This window comes from Jaculus jaculus, chromosome 10 (genome assembly GCF_020740685.1).
Source record: "Jaculus jaculus isolate mJacJac1 chromosome 10, mJacJac1.mat.Y.cur, whole genome shotgun sequence".
Classification (NCBI taxonomy): Eukaryota; Metazoa; Chordata; class Mammalia; order Rodentia; family Dipodidae; genus Jaculus; species Jaculus jaculus.
The window spans coordinates 91,461,978-91,484,382 of record NC_059111.1 but is presented as its reverse complement, the minus strand read 5'-3'; the positions used below and the strand labels follow the sequence as shown (position 1 = coordinate 91,484,382).

Below are 22,405 nucleotides of genomic sequence, written 5' to 3'. Positions count from 1 at the left end.
GCCCACACTAGTGACCTGTGACCCGCCTCCTGCCAACACCTCCTTCTGCTGTGTCCCTGCTGCTGCCCATCTAATGACCTGTGACCCGCCTCCTGCCAACACCTCCTTCTGCTGTGTCCCTGCTGCTGCCCACACTAGTGACCTGTGACCCGCCTCCTGCCAACACCTGCTTCTGCTGTGTCCCTGCTGCTGCCCACACTAGTGACCTGTGACCAGCCTCCTGCCAACACCTCCTTCTGCTGTGTCCCTGCTGCTGCCCACACTAGTGACCTGTGACCCGCCCCCTGCCAACACCTCCTTCTGCTGCGTCCCTGCAGCTGCCCACACTAGTGACCTGTGACCCGCCTCCTGCCAACACCTCCTTCTGCTGCGTCCCTGCTGCTGCCCATCTAGTGACCTGTGACCCGCCTCCTGCCAACACCTCCTTCTGCTGCGTCCCTGCTGCTGCCCACACTAGTGACCTGTGACCCGCCCCCTGCCAACACCTCCTTCTGCTGCGTCCCTGCTGCTGCCCACACTAGTGACCAGTGACCCGCCTCCTGCCAACACCTCCTTCTGCTGCGTCCCTGCTGCTGCCCATCTAGTGACCTGTGACCCGCCTCCTGCCAACACCTCCTTCTGCTGCGTCCCTGCTGCTGCCCACACTAGTGACCTGTGACCCGCCTCCTGCCAACACCTGCTTCTGCTGCGTCCCTGCTGCTGCCCATCTAGTGACCTGTGACCCGCCTCCTGCCAACACCTGCTTCTGCTGCGTCCCTGCTGCTGCCCATCTAGTGACCTGTGACCCGCATCCTGCCAACACCTCCTTCTGCTGCGTCCCTGCTGCTGCCCATCTAGTGACCTGTGACCCGCATCCTGCCAACACCTCCTTCTCCTGCGTCCCTGCTGCTGCCCATCTAGTGACCTGTGACCCGCCTCCTGCCAACACCTCCTTCTGCTGCGTCCCTGCTGCTGCCCACACTAGTGACCTGTGACCTGCCTCCTGCCAACACCTCCTTCTGCTGTGTCCCTGCTGCTGCCCATCTAGTGACCAGTGACCCGCCTCCTGCCAACACCTCCTTCTGCTGCGTCCCTGCTGCTGCCCATCTAGTGACCAGTGACCCGCCTCCTGCCAACACCTCCTTCTGCTGCGTCCCTGCTGCTGCCCATCTAGTGACCTGTGACCCGCCTCCTGCCAACACCTCCTTCTGCTGCGTCCCTGCTGCTGCCCACACTAGTGACCTGTGACCCGCATCCTGCCAACACCTCCTTCTGCTGTGTCCCTGCTGCTGCCCATCTAGTGACCAGTGACCCGCCTCCTGCCAACACCTCCTTCTGCTGTGTCCCTGCTGCTGCCCATCTAGTGACCTGTGACCTGCCTCCTGCCAACACCTCCTTCTGCTGTGTCCCTGCTGCTGCCCATCTAGTGACCAGTGACCCGCCTCCTGCCCAAACCTCCTTCTGCTGCGTCCCTGCTGCTGCCCACACTAGTGACCAGTGACACGCCCCCTGCCAACACCTCCTTCTGCTGTGTCCCTGCTGCTGCCCATCTAGTGACCAGTGACCCGCCTCCTGCCAACACCACCTTCTGCTGTGTCCCTGCTGCTGCCCATCTAGTGACCTGTGACCCGCCTCCTGCCAACACCTCCTTCTGCTGTGTCCCTGCTGCTGCCCATCTAGTGACCTGTGACCCGCCTCCTGCCCAAACCTCCTTCTGCTGCGTCCCTGCTGCTGCCCACACTAGTGACCTGTGACCCGCCTCCTGCCAACACCTCCTTCTGCTGCGTCCCTGCTGCTGCCCACACTAGTGACCTGTGACCCGCCTCCTGCCAACACCTCCTTCTGCTGCGTCCCTGCTGCTGCCCATCTAGTGACCTGTGACCCGCCTCCTGCCATCACCTCCTTCTGCTGTGTCCCTGCTGCTGCCCACACTAGTGACCTGTGACCCGCCTCCTGCCAACACCTCCTTCTGCTGTGTCCCTGCTGCTGCCCATCTAATGACCTGTGACCCGCCTCCTGCCAACACCTCCTTCTGCTGTGTCCCTGCTGCTGCCCATCTAGTGACCTGTGACCCGCCTCCTGCCAACACCTGCTTCTGCTGCGTCCCTGCTGCTGCCCACACTAGTGACCTGTGACCCGCCTCCTACCAACACCTCCTTCTGCTGTGTCCCTGCTGCTGCCCACACTAGTGACCTGTGACCCGCCCCCTGCCAACACCTCCTTCTGCTGCGTCCCTGCTGCTGCCCACACTAGTGACCTGTGACCCGCCTCCTGCCAACACCTCCTTCTGCTGCGTCCCTGCTGCTGCCCATCTAGTGACCTGTGACCCGCCTCCTGCCAACACCTCCTTCTCCTGCGTCCCTGCTGCTGCCCATCTAGTGACCTGTGACCCGCCTCCTGCCAACACCTCCTTCTGCTGCGTCCCTGCTGCTGCCCATCTAGTGACCTGTGACCCGCCTCCTGCCAACACCTCCTTCTGCTGCGTCCCTGCTGCTGCCCATCTAGTGACCTGTTACCCGCCCCCTGCCAACTCCTCCTTCTGCTGCGTCCCTGCTGCTGCCCACACTAGTGACCTGTGACCCGCCCCCTGCCAACACCTCCTTCTGCTGTGTCCCTGCTGCTGCCCATCTAGTGACCTGTGACCCGCCTCCTGCCAACACCTCCTTCTGCTGCGTCCCTGCTGCTGCCCACACTAGTGACCTGTGACCCGCCCCCTGCCAACACCTCCTTCTGCTGCGTCCCTGCTGCTGCCCACACTAGTGACCTGTGACCCGCCCCCTGCCAACACCTCCTTCTGCTGTGTCCCTGCTGCTGCCCACACTAGTGACCTGTGACCAGCCTCCTGCCAACACCTCCTTCTGCTGCGTCCCTGCTGCTGCCCACACTAGTGACCTGTGACCCGCCCCCTGCCAACACCTCCTTCTGCTGCGTCCCTGCTGCTGCCCACAATAGTGACCTGTGACCCGCCTCCTGCCAACACCTCCGTCTGCTGCGTCCCTGCTGCTGCCCACACTAGTGACCTGTGACTCGCCCCCTGCCAACACCTGCTTCTGCTGTGTCCCTGCTGCTGCCCACACTAGTGACCTGTGACCAGCCTCCTGCCAACACCTCCTTCTGCTGCGTCCCTGCTGCTGCCCACACTAGTGACCTGTGACCCGCCCCCTGCCAACACCTCCTTCTGCTGTGTCCCTGCTGCTGCCCACACTAGTGACCTGTGACCAGCCTCCTGCCAACACCTCCTTCTGCTGCGTCCCTGCTGCTGCCCACACTAGTGACCTGTGACCCGCCCCCTGCCAACACCTCCTTCTGCTGCGTCCCTGCTGCTGCCCACAATAGTGACCTGTGACCCGCCTCCTGCCAACACCTCCGTCTGCTGCGTCCCTGCTGCTGCCCACACTAGTGACCTGTGACTCGCCCCCTGCCAACACCTGCTTCTGCTGTGTCCCTGCTGCTGCCCACACTAGTGACCAGTGACCCGCCCCCTGCCAACACCTCCTTCTGCTGCGTCCCTGCTGCTGCCCACACTAGTGACCTGTGACCCGCCCCCTGCCAACACCTCCTTCTGCTGCGTCCCTGCTGCTGCCCACACTAGTGACCTGTGACCCGCCTCCTGCCAACACCTCCTTCTGCTGCGTCCCTGCTGCTGCCCACACTAGTGACCTGTGACCCGCCTCCTGCCAACACCTCCTTCTGCTGCGTCCCTGCTGCTGCCCATCTAGTGACCTGTGACCCGCCTCCTGCCAACACCTGCTTCTGCTGTGTCCCTGCTGCTGCCCACACTAGTGACCTGTGACCCGCCTCCTGCCAACACCTGCTTCTGCTGTGTCCCTGCTGCTGCCCACAATAGTGACCTGTGACCCGCCTCCTGCCATCACCTCCTTCTGCTGCGTCCCTGCTGCTGCCCATCTAGTGACCTGTGACCCGCCTCCTGCCAACACCTCCTTCTGCTGCGTCCCTGCTGCTGCCCATCTAGTGACCTGTGACCCGCACCCTGCCAACACCTCCTTCTGCTGCGTCCCTGCTGCTGCCCATCTAGTGACCTGTGACCCGCCTCCTGCCCAAACCTCCTTCTGCTGTGTCCCTGCTGCTGCCCATCTAGTGACCTTTGACCCGCCTCCTGCCAACACCTCCTTCTGCTGTGTCCCTGCTGCTGCCCATCTAGTGACCTGTGACCCGCCCCCTGCCAACACCTCCTTCTGCTGCGTCCCTGCTGCTGCCCATCTAGTGACCTGTGACCCGCCCCCTGCCAACACCTCCTTCTGCTGCGTCCCTGCTGCTGCCCACACTAGTGACCTGTGACCCGCCCCCTGCCAACACCTCCTTCGGCTGCGTCCCTGCTGCTGCCACACTAGTGACCTGTGACCCGCCTCCTGCCAACACCTCCTTCTGCTGTGTCCCTGCTGCTGCCCATCTAGTGACCTGTGACCCGCACCCTGCCAACACCTCCTTCTGCTGCGTCCCTGCAGCTGCCCACACTAGTGACCTGTGACCCGCCTCCTGCCAACACCTCCTTCTGCTGCGTCCCTGCTGCTGCCCATCTAGTGACCTGTGACCCGCACCCTGCCAACACCTCCTTCTGCTGCGTCCCTGCTGCTGCCCACACTAGTGACCTGTGACCCGCCTCCTGCCAACACCTCCTTCTGCTGCGTCCCTGCTGCTGCCCATCTAGTGACCTGTGACCCGCAGTCTGCCAACACGTCCTTCCAATGGGTCCCTGCTCATGCGCACTTTAGTGACCTGTGTCCTGCCTCTTGTGAACTCCTCTTTCTAGAGTCTCCCTCCTGTTGCCCACACTTGTGACCTGTGACCCCTCTCTTGCCAATACCTCCTTCTGGTGTGTCCCTCTGCTGTCCACACTAGTGACCTGTGTCAGGCCTCTTGCAAACACCTTCTTCTCGTGTCTCCCTGCTGCTGCCCACACTAGTGACTGCCTCCTTCCAACACCTCCTTCTCATGTGTCCCTGCCTTTTCCCACCCTACTGACCTGTTCCCTGCCTCCTGCCGACACCTCCTTCTGGTGTGGCATTCCTGCTGCCCACACTCGTGGACTGTTTCCCACCTCCTGAAAACACCTCCTGATGCTGAGTCCCTGCTGCTGCCCACACTAGTAGTCTGTGTTTTGTTACTGCTAACACCTCCTTCTGGGGTGTCCTTGCTGCTCCCCACACTAGTGACATGTGTTTTGGCTGCTGCCAACACCTCCTTCTGCTGTGTCCCTGCTGCTTCCCACCCTAGTGACCTGTGACCCGCCTCCTGCCAACACCTCCTTCTGCTGCGTCCCTGCTGCTGCCCACACTAGTGACCTGTGACCCGCCTCCTGCCAACACCTCCTTCTGGTGTGGCTCTCCTGCTGCCCACACTAGTGACCTGTATGTCACCTCCTACCAACACCTCCTTTTGGTGAGTCCCTGCTGCTGCCCACGTTAATGACCTGTGACCCGCCTCCTGCCAACACCTCCTTCTGGTGCGTCCCTCCAGCAACCCACACTAGTGACCTGAGAACCGCCTTCTGCCATCACCTCCTTCTTGTATCTCGCTGCCGGTTCCCACACTAATGACCTGTGACTGCTTCCTGCCAACTCCTCCTCCTGGTGTGTCTCTCCTATTGCCCACACTAGTGTCCTGGGTCCCTCTCCTGCCAGTACTTCCATCTGGTGTGTCACTGCTGCTGTCAACACATACTTCTGGTATGTCTCTCTGCTCCCCACACTAGTGACCTGTTTCGGCTGCTGCCTACACCTCCTTCTCCTGTGTCCTTGCTGCTGCCCACACTAGTGACTTCTAATCGGGCACCTGTGAACACCTGTTTGTGGGAAGTTGACTTGCTCGTGCTGTCTTTTAACTGGCCATTGCTCAAGACTGATCTTCACAATCATCCCTTATCCCTTTTGCACCATGGTGTCCCTTTTGTTGCCTTTCTGATGAACTCTTCACCTGACCAGCAACCCAATTCCAATATCTCTTTCTTTCCACCCGGCATATAGATTAACCCTTCTCTGGCCATCCCCTGTACCTGCCCCACCTCCCAACCAACCCTATATTTTACCCTAGACACTACTACTTCCACAGCCACCTTGACTCCCCCGACACCTGTCCGAGAATGAACAGACTTGGCAGTCCTCCCCATCATGTTTGCTCTGCGTTTCACATAACCCCATTGCTGCCTCCTCACCAGCCTCGTTGTGGCCATCATGCTCCATTGAGATCCTCTGTTGTCCGAGTCACTCTAGCCATTCTAGCCCCCACTTCCACCTTATCAGACAAAGGAGCTGTCTCCTCCCTTGCAGGCTTTCAGTCGAATCTGTGACCCTCTCGCCACTCCCTTGCTTGACATGCTCGTCTACACCACCATATTTCTCTACCTTGGGCTTTTCTCTTGTCTGTTTCATCCTTCTTTGACCTATGCCATCCTCTTTTCCTCTCCAGGCTAGCTCACCTGCACACTTTCCTCCCCCTCCTTCTTGGTCCATGACCCACCTTTCCACCTGCACTGCCTTCCCTGAGCCTGTGTACACCTGCTCCTCTCTCCACTGCGGGCTCCTTCCATTGCTTCCTCTCATTCTTCCAGCCCAGTAGTCCAGCGCTCCTCTCATGCTCTCCCGTGTGTTGCAAACACTCACCTCCTGTCCCGTCTACTGGGACCAGCTCTCGTTTGTTCTGCTGTACTCTCTACTGCTCTGAAGTACAGTCCACACTCCCACCCGAAGCTCTCTCAGCTGCCCTCGATTCTGCACTTCATTCTAGAGAGCTCTTGGTGCACACTCCCCACTTCACCTGTCTCCCACACCCACTGCTCCACCACGCTTGGTCGTCTTTGCATCAGAGCAAATGGACCCCATCTGCAGCCTTCATCGGCAGACCCCTTGGCCCCAGGCTTGTGGGTTCCTCCTTCTAGAACACCGACTCCATGGTTCCCTGCAACCTGGTACGTTTGCTCCACTTTTCGGAAACTCTGATCCTCTTCTGGAAATGCTGTGTGACAGCATCTGTCTCTTGTTCTGCTACCATTTCTGTCTCCACACACTTTGTTTTCTGTGCCACACAGGCCACTCCATCCTCCCACACATACACCCGCCCTCCTCTGATTTGGTGCTGGCTGACAGCTCTCTTCTGGGCACTCCGGTCCCTGATCTGATCTGCTCTCTCCTCAGCACTCATCCCCCTTCCATGAGCTCTCCACACCACTGGCTCCATTCCCCTCTGCCCCGCCTCCCCGTGCATGACCACCCACACACCCATCACCACTGTGCACCCATGTGGCTCAGCCTCGCTCCTCCCCTCAGTCCTCAGCAGGGACCACAGTGCTGGCACCACACTCGCTGCCCTGACAGGAAGTCCCCACACTGCTCTCCTCCTTCAGGCGCCCCTCAGCTACATCCAGTTGCTCAGTGTCACCTCCTCTGCCCTGACAGGACCTTTCTCCCAAGTCTGACACTCACCTCCCCAGACTGCCTCTACCTCCCCAGACTCACGGGCACCATATGCTCACCCTTCCTGCTCTGCCCATCGCCACTCTCCCCCTCCCCCAGTGATTCTCACCCGGGGACGCCGGCCCCCAGAGACCTATCAGAATCATCTTCAAGGTGGAGCAGATCACTGCTTCCCCTCTCTGATGTTCTGATAGGCTACTGGGGACCATGCCCCAGCCCCCCCTCGGGTGGAACCCCCACCCCCCACCCCGGTTAAGAATCACTGCTGTGGACACCCACATGTCTTCCGTCTCTCCACTCTCCCATTTCATACCTCTAACTTTCTAGAGATAACTTGATGTCCTCGCTCAGGGGGTCTCTGATAAGGACCTGCACTGTCTGCTTGGAACACCTCCTTCCCTTCCCTGCTCACCCCTTCACACACAACGTGCTCCAGCCCCCGTCTACATTACATAATTGATGTTTGACCACTCATTCCTACTTTCTTCTTTTTCCTTAATATTAATCTTTTAGATGTATAACGTCCCCCTTATCTGTTTTTGTATATGTAGCTTCATATTCCTTTTCCATGCACTTTGATTATGTGAATACTTTATCATCTCTTAAACTCAAATTCTGATGCATATTTTCCCCACATTTCCTTTTTCCTCTGACATGTATCTACCTTGTTCTCCCATTCCTTATTACTCTACTTCATACTCAGATTCGTTTAAATGATTTCTCTTTCCATAAGCTGTTGTATAAAATGCACCCACCCATGCCTGTACTGCTGTCCTTCTCATCCCCTTGCTGTCTTCCGTTTCCGTGTGTCACTAACACGGTGTCTGTGAACTTTACGTGGTACGGCCGAGGTTGCCGGATCTGTGTGTGTGACTTCCGCACTGCCCTCCTCTCGCCCCCGTCTCCTTCCTCATTGCGCATTTCAACTTAATCCTTGTGCGTTCCTTCTCTTTTGTTCCCTTTAGCACCAGGGACATTCCTATCTCATTTTTTAAATTTTATCAGGAGTTTCTTTAGTCCTCATATAACTTAATCTTCACATGACACCTTCTCTCTCGTCAGTCCTTTCGAGACGTGGGTGGGTGTGCAGTTTCCACTTGCATTCGTGTGGGCCTCCCATCCCTCTTTTCTCCGTCTTACGTGCTTCCTCCGTAAGTACACTACTGTCTACTGGGTTTTCCATTTTGCCTTTTGTACCCTTTTGCTCTGATTCATGCAGTTGTCTTTCCACTTGCTTCTTTCTCACTTTGACCCTTTTTCCTTCAGTAGCTTTAGCCTGTCCTTAGCCCAGTGTCCCTTTTCCTGGTTTATTCTCTTGTTCTACTGACCTAATTTTTTAATCTTAATTTAAGGCTGACACGCCCTATATTTACTCAGATTACTCTGAAATGTGATCAGACCATATAGCATTTGTTTTAAACTGGTTCTCAACTGTATTCTTACTCCTTTGTGTGCAATGATAGTGCCAAGTATTTTTCTTCAAAATGTCATCCTCACATGGCCTTCCTTACCTAAAAGCGTTTATCTTCCTTATTTAAAGGCAATCTTCTTGTTTCCTATTTTTCCTCAGAAAAACTAAGTACATAAATATCATTCCTATATAGTTACCCCTGCCTTTCTTTTACATTTATCACTCAGTCCATCTTCATATTTGCTTTCCATGCCAAAGTGCTGCTTCTCTCTTTGTTCCTTGGTAGGACCCCTGCCCCTTGCTCTGCTTTATTGCTCACTCAACCTGACTTTTCTAGCAACTACATGTATTTATTTATTCATTTATGAGAGAAGATGAGTACACCAGAGCCTATTGTGCATCTGACTTTGTAGTCCTAGGGAATCAAACCCAGGCCAACAAGCTTGACAGACAAGTGCCGTTAATCACCAGGCCATCTCCCCAGCCCTTCAACTAGTTTTCTTGACAATCACCTCTCTCCTCTCTGTCCCCTCTTTTCTTCCCTCCTTTAAGAATCGCCTGGGTACACACCCTCTTCTGCCTGCCTCATGGTATCTGTCCTTACATTGTCCTTTGTGCTTATATAGCAGTTGCTAGTAGTGACCACTCCAGTGTGCCATCCTAATTTGAAAAGGTCCTCAGCAATCTCCTTTAAAAAAATTCATATATTTTCATGGTTTCTCAATTAGCACTAAGCCCCTAATAAAAAAGTTTTAAGAATGTCATGCGACATAAACTGCTTTAAGGACAATTGCCTATTTCTTTTACACATAATTGATTTAGTATTAGACATCTTTACCTGTGGTACCACATGATGCTATATTTCAGTAAAGGTCATAAGTACATTTGCCTTTTGTCTAGCAATAAACAGTGATTTTCTTTAGAGTAAGTAACAAGTGCTTATATCTTTTGATGTAAAATATATAAACAAATACTTAGGAAATGTTTACTTACCAACTGATGAGTTTCTTGAGTTGTCCCACCCATGTTGCTCAGAAGATCGCAGGAATATTTTACAACATTTTAAAATTCCTTGAGCATAGGAAGTGAGCCTATTAATAGAAGAGCTATGACCACAGCAAAAATTCACCACTCTGAGCAGGCAAGGGAATCATTGTTAGCATAAGAATGATAATTCACTACACTGGGCTTCCCAAGCCCATGGTGATGCATGTATGAAAGCTTTCAGCCAGCCAGGAGCAGACTGGGACTAAAGAACTGATAACAACCGCATTCTTCTTTCTGGCCTCAGTCAAGTTTGACATCTTAAACCTTGCAAACTCCAAACCAAACCTAAGTCGTGTATTTTCTCTCTATCTCCGCATCACCCTCCTACTTTCCATTCCACACATGTGTTTTCCCAGGTGGTTCTCTCAGTCAGCCCAACATGATTCCTTAACACCTCAGTCAGCCTCACCTCACACTTACTGGTAGGTCCTTCACGACTCCCTTTTATTTCCCTTGCCATATCTTAAACATTCTATACATCTCATTCACTGACTGACTATAGTACACCAGAGAGTTCCAGGTTATTCTCATCATGGGATGGTGATGATCATCATGATCCCAAATCAGTCCTCAACCAGTACCAATCATTTCTTCTACAACAACAACATCTTTACCTTTGAGAAGATCATTCTACAGAGCACGGTCATGCACACATGGACTCCCAGCGCTCAGGAGGCGAAGGCAGGCATGCTAGCCCAGGAGTCAGCCAGCCAGGGTTACATAGGAAACCCTGTCTCTAAGTTCCCAGCAGGGACTTCTTGCCTGGTTTTATCCGAATTTCTTTCTAACCTTTCCTGCAAGCATTCACCTCAGTCCTTTGAATTTCCAGCTAAGGCCCAAGGTCCAGCATACTCCAGCTAGTTCTTCCTCCTCTTTGCTGGCTCCAGAGTCTCCCTTTTCCTACGCAGTTCTTCTGAGATACGACCACTGTGCTTAATTCACGTCTGACCTGGGTCCTGTCATTGATGACTCAGAACTGCCCTGGACTTCAAACACTGTCTCCTTACCTACTGACCTGCCTCTCTTTCCTCTTTCTTCTGTGATAACCTTTGGCTAAGTACGGAGCAGTAATTGTTGCTGCAGTAAAAACCCACAACAGTCCAAAAGATGTCTTTCCATCTGTAAATAACTTGAATATTGTTCTCCTTTGCTACTCTGCTTTTACTGCAAACTCCTCACATTCCTCCTGGCACTCCTCCTTTCAGCTCAGTCATTCCAGTGGAAATGATGATCCACTTGGATATGGGTGCTCTTTGCTATTTAGCATGGCCACTCTCAGCCTTCCTCTTGTTCTGTTCCCTATTTCTGGCACTCTGAACTCAATCTGTTCCCTAGAATTCCTAATCTTTGCCCAGCTGAAGTCCACTCTACACACCTTTATCACTATACCAAGTGCTTCAGATCTTTTTATAACAGTGCTTTCTGGATGATAGCATATAGCATTCTCCAGGCCTTATTTTGCCATCATATTACTCCCCTTGATTGTTGTGTAGTTTAACATAAACTCTCCTGAACTTGCCTCTCTGTAAGCCTCATCCTGGCCCTTCTTAAGATCACAACTAGTCCATATTCTCAGTCTACATCCTGTATTCCCTCCTCCTTACTTACATTCCAGCTTCACTTTATTTTTTCCTCTTTTTACACGTGTCAATAGTTTCACATGTAGCTTTAACAAAATACTTCCTTTTTTGAGCAAAATTTGAATATCCTACTTACGTATTTACTCCTAATTCCCTTGGACTATTTGTTTGTCTTACATCTTAAAACCTCCATCAGCCTTCATCTATAGTTGTAGTGATAGTAAACAAACCTTAGGGCTGTGCTTTTGAGTCTCCTTCAATGACACTCCTCTGCTCACCAGATACAGATCGTCCTCTTACCACATAAACTAACCGTTACCTCTGCTCTCTAGACAGAACAGTGTCATTAAAGTTGTTATCAATGACTTTTTTTAAAGTCAAGATTCACCCTAATCTTCCCCTGGAACCTTTCTTAACAGTCAGCCCCTTTAATTAAAACTTTTGATCTCCCCAAGATTCATATCCTCTGTCCCCTGCTTCTTCATAGAGCCATGTTAAAGACATGAAGTATTGCTTATGGGATCAAGATTCCCTATGTGCCAGTTTGCAGAATCATTTCACCTCTTTCTTCTGAGAGAAAAAAAAAAAAAAATCACATAAATTTGATGCTCTATTTTACTTTAAATTTTTTTATATATTTATATAGGTATTATATATCATTTTTTCATAAATAATATATAATTCTGTGTTCAAGGATTGTGTGTATTTACTGTTTAAAAAACTTTTCCCGGACTGGAAAGAAGGCTTAGCGGTTAAGTGCTTGCCTGTGAAGCCAAAGGACCCCGGTTCAAGGCTCAATTCCCCAGGACCCACGTTAGCCAGATGCACAAGGGGGCACACGCGTCTGGAGTTCGTTTGCAGTGGCTGGAGGCCCTGGCACGCCCCTTCTCTCTCTCTATCTTCCTCTTGCTCTCTCTGTCATTCTCAAGTAAGTAAATAAATAAATAAAAATGAACAAAAAAATTAAAATAAAAAAAACTTTTCCCATCAGGACTTCAAGAAGTAGTTTTCTTTCTGATACCTTTTCACATTCTATCCTTTGCTTATCTTATTACCTACACCCCTCAGTCTTAAACACCAAACATTTATCCACTTAGACCTCTTCAGAGAATTTTTTGAAAACATTTCAGGCCTTTTTAATCCACAACAACTTTGCTTTTATGGTATTCTGACTGTGCAGAACCCTGCTCTAATCCACAGAGCACTCTCACTACGTTAAAGCTCCATTCTTATTCAGTTATGCTCTTCCATGGCTTACCTGTCAATTTGGCTACTGTTGTTTTATTAGAATGGTGGATACACTATTCACCTTATGTTTATCCCTTCTTCATCATCCCAGTGATTTCTCAAGAAATATAGTTAGTTTCTGTACAGAGAAACCATTCACCCATCCTCCTTGATGGGTCAGTATATTGTGAAGTTGTTAGTAGTGCCTTTTAAGAGAATGCATTTTAGCAAAACATCCTTAACGTTTTCCTATTAGCCAAGTTTTAATGAAAAGTCTGCCCATAGCATCATTAGCTAATTTAATCTCCAATTCTCTTTCCTATCCAGATACTTGAAACTGTATGAACTACCCTTTTCATTACCACTAACCCTTCATATCCACTTTAACCAGTTACTTTTGTTCTGCACCCTGGGTACTGATCTGATCTGCTTCGTTCCTACTTCATCTACCCTTAATGCTTTCGTATTTCACATAGTGATACTGCACTAGGCTAACACACCCCTTATTATATCATAACCTAGGTCCACTGCCACTCATCAGTATCTTCCCTTCTTCAAATCAGCAGAAATTGTTCATTTTCTTCCTTATGCCCTAGAGACCCATGTGGCCTCATCTTTGTCCCAGCTTTCTTCGTTCTGACAAGTGCAGTGTGTCTTCTGTATACTACCCTCACGTTGGGCTCTCCTCAGTGCACACTATCTCCTTGCATGTCCTACATGCTTTGCTGCATTGGTGTGTACACAGAGTTCAGCCTAAGCTATGTTTGGGTCTTGTCCCTGACTGCCTTCCCTGTCTCTCGCTCACCATGCCCTTTACTAGCCAAGCCATCCATAGCTTCTAGTTTACTTCCAGTAACATGTGCTTGAAAAGGAAGCCTCATGCCCTACTTCTTTCTGACTTGTTAGGTTCTTGCCTTGCACTCTCACCTGGCCAATACACCATTCCAAGTAATTCCTAACTCCTTATTCCTAATGTTCCCATTTAGTTCCTTGTTTAGTGCCTACTAGAACAGATGGACATGGTCACTTTAAGAGGCCCTGCTGCCAGGGAAACACAAGGCTCTCTAAGTTATGGCCTTGGGTGCTATATGCTGCCTCCACAGATGGCTCTGGGCACATAGGCTGAGTCACATGGAGTAGAAAATTTTTTCACCCCTGAAAACGTATAGAAGGCAAGACACTTCCTCTGTTATTTGGGTTTGTAGAGTTCACTCTGGCTTCAGACTCTACCACGCCTAGCCTGGGGCATGGTGCTGTAACTCTCCTCATAAAACTCCAGTTCTAAAAGACCATGCTCTCATCAAAGCTGCCTGCTACTCTTCCACTTCATACATCCCTGTCCGTGCCCTTCCAGCCTTTGTTTTCTGCACTTAGCACCCAACTTCCATCCTTTGCTCTTTCCTTCTTGGCTGTTTTTGTCATGAAAGTCTGCTGCCTCATTTACTTTGGGCAAATCCCAACATGTCAACTTCTGATTACTCTTTAATGTCTCTCCCTCTTACAGAACACTCTTCCCAATTTTTCTTTTGAGGTTTTCCTTGTCTACCTTAACGTTTCACAGTGATAGGCCCTGTTCTTTCTGAGGTTCTTGCCCTCGTGTCCACTCTCTCCCACAGACCCAGCACTCTTCAGATTAGCCATCCATCAGAGAGCATCAAACTTGCTTCTTCCTTGTGCCATCAGGACCTTTGGCCCAAGTGTGCTGCTTATACTGTTGGTTTCAGGGACAATTGTCTTGTCAGTATGAAGTAATACTTTCTCATCTTGCAACAATTTTAACTTCACTGTTGTACTCCTTTTCCCTTGCTTTGCTTTATAAAAGCCACCTTAATTCAACATCCCTTAATCATTCAGACACCATGTGGCTATTAATCCCATCAGGTCAGTGCTCTCTTCCAGACAGACAGACAGACCTACCGTAGTCAGCACTCACTGTTCAGACCATCACACTAGATTTTAGCTCTAGGCCACATAGGCTGCCTCTGCCCTCACTCTTCCTTACTCAGTCTCTGCTTCCCTCTCTCTGCTTGTGCACTTGTGACTTGTCCTGATGAACTCTCACACTCGAGCATGTCTCCTCCCTGCCCGTCATCCCACATTCCTGGGCTTTACCCATGCAGTCCCTTTCCCTCTGTTAGTCTGCTTTCTCCTCCCTCCCCTTCCGCCTTTCACACAAGCCATCTCAGTTGTTTCTCCAGTTTTCAGCGAACTCTTAACACAACAGTTTAGTTTCTTTATCAGAATTATTCTTGACCTGCCTTCATCTAACCTGTAGTCCTCAAACTATAGCATGTTAAAAACACAAAGTTCTAAGCCACCTTCTGAATTTATGATTCAATAGGTCTGCATGTGGTGAGGGGATGGGGAATCTATGGTTCTAACAGATTCCTAGTTAATGGCAATGTAACACATTTTAAGAAACAGGTTAACTTTCTCTTCAACAAAGTCCTTTAATGAAAAACTTCCCACCAAGGCATAAAGAGCATGTTTACTTCTGACTCTCACTTATACTCATCATTGCAATCTGGGGTTCCAATTTTGGGAATCTGTTCTTATTGCAGTCTCATTCCCTGAGTTACATGGTACTCCTTTAGGCTTCGGCCTCTTCTGGCATGTCTTTTAGCCCAAATATAGGCCTTCTCCCTTCAGTCAGTGCCTGCCATTTTTCACCTGTCACTTTCCCATTCTTCTCTTCCTCTTACCTATCATGTCCTAAACAGATATGCTGCCTTCTGTCAATCACTCTCTTTTCAGAACTCATTGGTGTTCCATGCAAATGGATACAGCCTTCTTTGAATTAGCATTCTTTAGTCCGATTCTCTCCAATATGCCTGTCCTTTACAAATAATAACAACAATATTCACATGATGAATAACTTCCATATAGTGCTTTATATGACATGAATTTGTTGATTTTTCCTCTCGTATCTTAAGTATATATAGAGTAAGCTCATCTACCATTTCTCCATGGGAAAAAAAGAAAAAAACATGAAATTTTACTCAGACACTCACCTCCCAATATTATCCATCCATTCTTCAGACAGACTACTTAGAGATCCCCCTGGTGTCTTTATCAGAGTTCATCTTAACCCATCTTTTCCTCATCTTTCCAATTAAAACTCACCAAACCCTCCCTTGACTGTTAAGGTCCTTGTTCCTCTACCATCTATGTTCTTTTGAAGTCTAGCTTTTCGAGCAAGCATCTGAAGACCCATATGATAAAGTCTTATAGATGTCCCATCCTGAGAAGCAGCATTGTTAATCCTATGTGCCCTGGCCACTCCCTCCGTTCTCTTCACACAGTGCTCCCAGGGAGTACAGCTGTGGTGCCATGCCTGTCTTGCTAATACTTGCCAATCTTTAAATGACCCCATCTCTTCTGCATACTCTTCCACTCATTCTCCTTATTTGACCTTAAAAACCTGTTACCTACATAGTTGCTTTTTTTCCAACCACCATCTTTTTGTCATTCTCATGGATTCAATCATCTCTCCTATCTTGTTATGTCCTCCACAACGTAGTGAGTGTATTTACATTGTCAGCTTAGTGCGGACCTTCCTAGAGCTCCTGGCCTGCGTCAGACCCATCCTGTTTCAACCCTTAAGTACACTGATCATCTGCTTCAAGTACTCTTCAATGGCAGATGCCAAGAAGGCGCTCCTTCTCACTTCTTACTGCGCACTCTCTCTTCACGTTCTCTCTGTGTCTTTGGTTACAGTCTAGCTTAGCGCACCTCTCTCCTGTATGTTCAACTCTCTTTCCTTGCATTCCTCATTCTGGCCCTTTAATGCCCTTCCCTGTCCACACTTTGTACTGTACTCTCCCTCCCCAAAGCTACTTGTTTTCTCCTTTTTCACATTCCATCCTGTGTCTTCTCTTCCTATGATATTTTCATAAATCACTCTAAGAAATGTGTCACTTTCAGTCAGTCTCCACAAAGCTTATCAGCCACTCTAATGGCGCAGTGTGCAGTACCCTATAGTATCGTCACTACCTGCCATCCTTGCGCTTTCCACCTCTCTACAGGTGAATGGGAGCAGAGTTCTTGTCTTCAGATGCATGCTCCTCTAAATAACCTTCATTCACTTCCCATTAGTTACAGTGCACTGTATTCTCCACACATACTGCCTGTCCTTACCCTCTGATAAGCCTGCATTTATAGTACCCAGCTTCCTTACAAACTTCCCTATCAACAGACCCTCTAATTAACAAGTTCCCTCCAAAGCTCCTTATTTAAGGCCCTGTTCCTCACCCTATTTGCCATGGTCTTTTATGCCCAGACGTGACCCAATGAGATCTAAACTGACTCTCCAGTTGAGATTTTCCGTCCACAGCTGCTCTGCTTAGTGGCCTTCCACTATCTATTCCCTTTGCTGTGCATCTGTCCTTTCTTCTCTCCTCACTTTTGGGCCAGGAATGCCATCTTAGCCTTCCAGTTGATATCTGTCATTTGTTAGTCACTGGCTCTTTGTCATCTGAAGTAAACTTTAATGTTGCTTTTCTGGGTTGCGCCTCCTTTCCCCTTTATATTTGTCTTAGACAAAAGCCTTAACTTTGAGCATCCCTCTACCATGTGCTGCATTCCCATGGAGTCAGCACTATCTGCTGGGTAGGTATCACGTCTATCAGTCATTCTGGGCACTCACTGCTCCCCACACAGTTGTCCTGTCTTTTCTGCACCCTGTATTGCACCTGTTCTCAGTCTAGGCCTGCATGTATTGCTGTGAGCCTGCTTCAGATCCATTCCTTTTCCTCTTTCTGATCTTTTGCTCTATTGACATGCCCTTTGCTTGACCAAAGAGGCTATCATCTCTTCCTGTCTAGATCACTCGCACACTTTGTGCGTTTCCTGTGCAGTGGTGAAGACCTGGCAGCTTCTCCCCACGTCTCTGCACTATGTGCCGTGCTGCGTTCTCCACGCCCCAGTCCAGGCACACGCCCTCTCCTTACTTAGCTTCCAGCATCCATCTGTTTTTCTGCATCTGTACATTTTTCATACTAATCTAATAGTTGGCTCATTTTCAGTCAGTCCTCATCTTTAAGCCTCATCAAGGTAGGTCTTCATGGCATAGTTTCCTTGTCCCCTTTGGTTTCTGCCCTGCCTGAAACTCTCACCCTAGAACAGTGAAGTCAGTGCTGCGCTTGTGCCCTGGAGGTCTCCAGTCTCCTCTCCTGTCCCCCACTGTCAGTCATCTTCTCCAGATATGCCGATAGATTACTACCAGTAGCTTTTATTAGAGTTCTCCATAGATTCTTTGTAAACTTGCTACCAAACAGATAAACTAAAATCTTGCCACAAAGCTTTCAGAAACATTTTTCCTAATACCAGTCTTAATTACTTCCTCAGACTACTCCTCTGTATTATGTACTTACTAGATTTAAGTACCTCTTCTGTCTTCATTTCTACAGAAAACTCAACCAGCTGGCCCTAGTCTGTGTTCCATGCTACCTACCATTCATTTCATCTCCTTACTCACCTTTCCTCACTCGCCCTGTAACCTCACTGCCTAATCTGAAGCAGACTGGGACTCGTTATTTCCTGACTCTTCATTCTGACTTTCTGTGACCACAATTGCATTCTTTCACTTGTTTAAAGAATGCCTCAGATGACCTATTCTGGGTTTGTGTTAATTTTGCCTTCTTTCCTCTTCCCTAAGGAAGTTTTACCTTATGTAAACTCCAATCCGTCTTCGGAAGTGCAGTCTGTCTGTCCAGATCACCCTACTGCCATGTTTCCAAACGACTCTGTTGGCTCCATCTGCTCTCTGGATCCACGTGCGTTCTTCATCAACCCTCACAAGTGGCTTAGATCAGATGCTGTCTTATTTAGTTCGCTTCTGTCTGGCCTCCGTCTCTTGGCTACCTCTGAGCTCACTATAGAGGAACTTTAATTATAAGATGCTACACACTTTGTTCCTAAACAAAACGTCATCACCACTGTATGTATTAACAGTACTCTCCTGTTCCCATCTACCCCACGGACTTTGTGGTCTCTTTCCTTTTGCTCATTGTGTTCCTCCACCTACTGCATATATTCTGCCATCTTCTGAGATACAGTTGATCCCCTCACATTTTTTTATAATTTCCTTGGGCTGTTAATCCTGCAGTCTCACATAGGATTCTATTAATAACAACTTCACATAACACTATTAAAATTATAACAAAGAATCTATAGTATTGCACTTAACTCCTAGACAATAGCTTTTAAAGACAGAGGTTATTTTCAGTCACCTTTTTGTTTATGTCCAGCATGCTACCTTGTACACTTACATGTATGTCGGTATGATGGATGGATGGATGGATGGATGGATGGATGGATGGATGGATGGATGGATGGAGTTTAAACTTTAAAAAATGAGCAAATACAAATCTCATTACCCACATTATCATATATATACTCCTTTCCCATTCCCCCAAATAACTTTGAAGGCTTTGATTTCTAATATATGTGGGTTTTTTTTTTATTTTACCTTTAAGTCTTTTCCAGAACATAGGTTAGACTATGAATGCATTTTCTTCATTCTTGCTGGCCATACATAGCCCTTTCTGCAAACAGCCTGGAAAATTCTATCTTCATGAAGACTTCACTTTCCAAAATGCTGCCCATTTTTTATTACTTAGTTCTAATTACTTCACATTCATCTGAGACATATAATTGCCCACTGCTTTTCCATTTTAAGATGCTTTGTCAATACTGAAACCTCTCACTGCAGGTTGAAAGTTGACTTAAAGAAGTTAATCCTGTGACCTCTGCATCCACTTAGTCTATAATCTAAAGACAATATGGAGACTTGACTCAGTGATCAGTGAGTCAGTGTTAATCTGCTGAACTGTATGATCTTTGCTGTCAGTATTTTTTGCTTTGTCAAGTACTAGAGCAGTGGTTCTTTGTTTTTCAACATATAGACCCTTTTGACAGGCATGGACAAAAGGCACCCAGACTCTCTTTTCCCCCTGCTACTTTCTTCACACCAACATAGCAGTTTTCTTCTGTACTAATCTAGACCACAGTGTAAATAGACTTGTAATATAATGCTTCATGAGATTTCCTTTCAACCCACCTTCAGGCTGCCTTAAGAACTACTGCCCTGGAGACTGGGCATGCAGATGTGTGACTTAGCACAGTGTGAGGCCAGATGGTGCTTCCTAAGGAAGGATGGAAATGCCAGGCTTGCGCCACCCCCATTCATGTGCCTTGCCTGCTCTTTCTGCTCCAGTTGCAGGCACCTTTAGCTGTACCATGAAGTTTACAGTCCGGGACTGTGACCCTAATACTGGCGTTCCAGATGAGGATGGGTATGATGATGAGTATGTGGTGAGTCTTGCCTTGACACTCTGCAACATGCAGTGACTTCTGCATAAACTTACAGGGTTTCTGTTCTTCTCAGATGACAACTGAGGAGGAACGGGACTGATCCTCTCTATAATGGGATTGCATTATACCAAGGAGAATTAAGATTGACCTTTTAATAACTAAGCAAAGATATCCACCCTTTCCCTCTTATGACAGGGACAACTAAGAGATGAAAACTATTATGTGATTTTTATGAGATATTATAGAACAGGAGTTCAATTTAATTTAAAGTGAGTTGTTTTGTTTTGCTTCAGCAACTTTTAGTTTGGTTGTAATATAGCCAGGCCAGGCTAAAAAGCCTTCATAGAAAGGACAGGTAATGGGCCGGGTGTGGTGGCACACACTTTTAGTCCCAGCACTCAGGAGGCAGAGGTAGGAGGATCTCTGGGAGTTCAAGGCCAGTTTGGGACTACAGAATGAATGAATTCCAGGTCAACCTGAGCTAGAGTGAGACCCTGCCTCAAAAGAAAAGAAAAAAAAAAAAAAAAACCGTTGGTGAATGTAGACTTTAAAAGGAACTGTATGGCCTGTGGCAACATGACTATGTACCTCAGGGCTATAAATCTTTATCCTGAACTTAGTTCTTGACTGATTTTGTGTGTGTGCTTTCCTCTGCTAAAGCCTATAGTGTAACTTTATACATATATACCTTAAACTATATACCTTAAATTATTGTAATAATAATTTTTTCCAAGCCTCTTCAGGGATTATAGCACAGAATGATAAGTGATTAGCTCCTTCCATCTTTGTTCTAGACTAAATGACTTTAAGTTACTGACTCCTGTGTACTATCCATTAGCTGGAAGATCTTGAAGTGACGGTGTCTGACCACATTCAGAAGGTCCTGAAGCCTAACTTTGCTGCTGCCTGGGAAGAAGTGGGAGATGCCTTTGAGAAAGAGGAGACATTTGCTCTCAGCTCAACTAAGACCCTTGAAGGTAAGAACAGTTTTGCTATTAGTGCATTGCTTGGCACCAGCTTAAAACCTAATAGGCATATATGCTACTAAGTCACTTAATCAGAAGGCCAAGACTCTGTCTTCATTTAATTGAATCAACCATGTTCTAGGCCAGGAGCTTACCTCCACAACTCTTAATTCCTTGAAGTTCCCAGAACATGCTGGTGCAGAGGCAGACCCCTCTGTGTAACTTCCCTAGTAATGTAGCCTAACCCTTCTCAACAGAGGCTGTTAACAACATCATCGCATTTCTGGGCATGCAGCCATGTGAGAGGTCAGATAAAGTACCTGAGAACAAGAACTCCCATTCGCTCTACCTGGCAGGTAAGAGATTTCCATCAGACTTCCTTATATTTTGTAGCAGAATTCAAGAGGAAGGGCTAGGGATGGGCAACCCCTGCTCTGCTAATTGTTCCAATCAAAATCAAGTTGTACGTAGGTTGTTTCTAAGAGATACATCTGATTTAGAATACCTAGAATTCTGTCACAAATACCAGTGCCTCACCCCACCCCCACCACTTCTAAGCATGCTAAATCAGTATTGTTGAATACCTTCCATGTACCTGGATTTCACGTAATTAAAAAATTAGTATTTCCTTGTAGGATTCATTTCCCATAAATTTCTAGAAAGTCTAAACTAAATAATAGAAAGGAGATGCAGGCAGAACATAAAAAATATTATTTAGAATTTGGAGTTCTTAATATGCTTTTTCTTACTTTTTTCTCTCAGGTGTATACAGAGGTGGCTATGACTTATTGGTGAGGTCCAGGCTGGCCTTAGCAGATGGAGTGACCATGCAGGTGACTGTTAGAAGCAAGGAGAGAACACCTGTAGATGTTATCCTAGCTTCTGTTGGATAAGTTCTTATTTCTGGGAAAGATGAAGTGGCTGTACCCTTCTCTGGTCGGTGGCTTATAGGCTAGTGGCATGAATTTCCCAGAATCATACTTAGAAATTAATGATTTTGGAGAAGCAAATTCAATGTTTGGCCCTGAGCCAGCAGATCAAGCAATTGTCTGTCTTTGTGCATGGGTTTTGGCTGGTTTGTTGTCCTTTCTCATTTTCTCACTTGGTCAGCTTTGATGTGACAGTTCAGCTTTGAGTGATCTTGACAATGACATGCTGTCCTATACTCCAGCTGCTTAACTGCATTATATTCTCTTATTTAATGTGTGAAAAGTTGGCAATGTTGGAAAATTTTATCCCAAAAGGATGGTGGGGGAGGGGAAGCCAGAATCCATTTTGTCATAATTCATTTTTATTAATAGAAAATAAACACTTATTCCAGTTTCAAAGTTGTTATGCTTGAAGTTTCTAATTTTAAAAATGAATTTAAAATAATCAATAATTCTGTTTGATGAAGACAGTAAAACTGTGGCTTAAAAAAGTATTCAGCACCATTTGCTCACAGGTCTTTGA

The 22,405-nt window shown here is 48.1% G+C and overlaps 1 protein-coding gene across 1 annotated transcript in view; it reads left to right on the top strand.

The window, feature by feature from the left end:
- Copg2 (COPI coat complex subunit gamma 2) overlaps positions 1–22,269 on the top strand; it is a 188,059-nt gene extending 165,790 nt beyond the window's left edge. Inside the window, exons 21-24 of the mRNA XM_004661202.3 lie at positions 19,891–19,988; positions 20,827–20,965; positions 21,211–21,309; positions 21,716–22,269. Coding sequence (XP_004661259.1) covers positions 19,891–19,988; positions 20,827–20,965; positions 21,211–21,309; positions 21,716–21,846 — 467 coding nt within the window. The 3' untranslated portion in view covers positions 21,847–22,269. The remainder of the gene's footprint in view (positions 1–19,890; positions 19,989–20,826; positions 20,966–21,210; positions 21,310–21,715) is intronic.
- Positions 22,270–22,405: the final 136 nt, after the last annotated feature.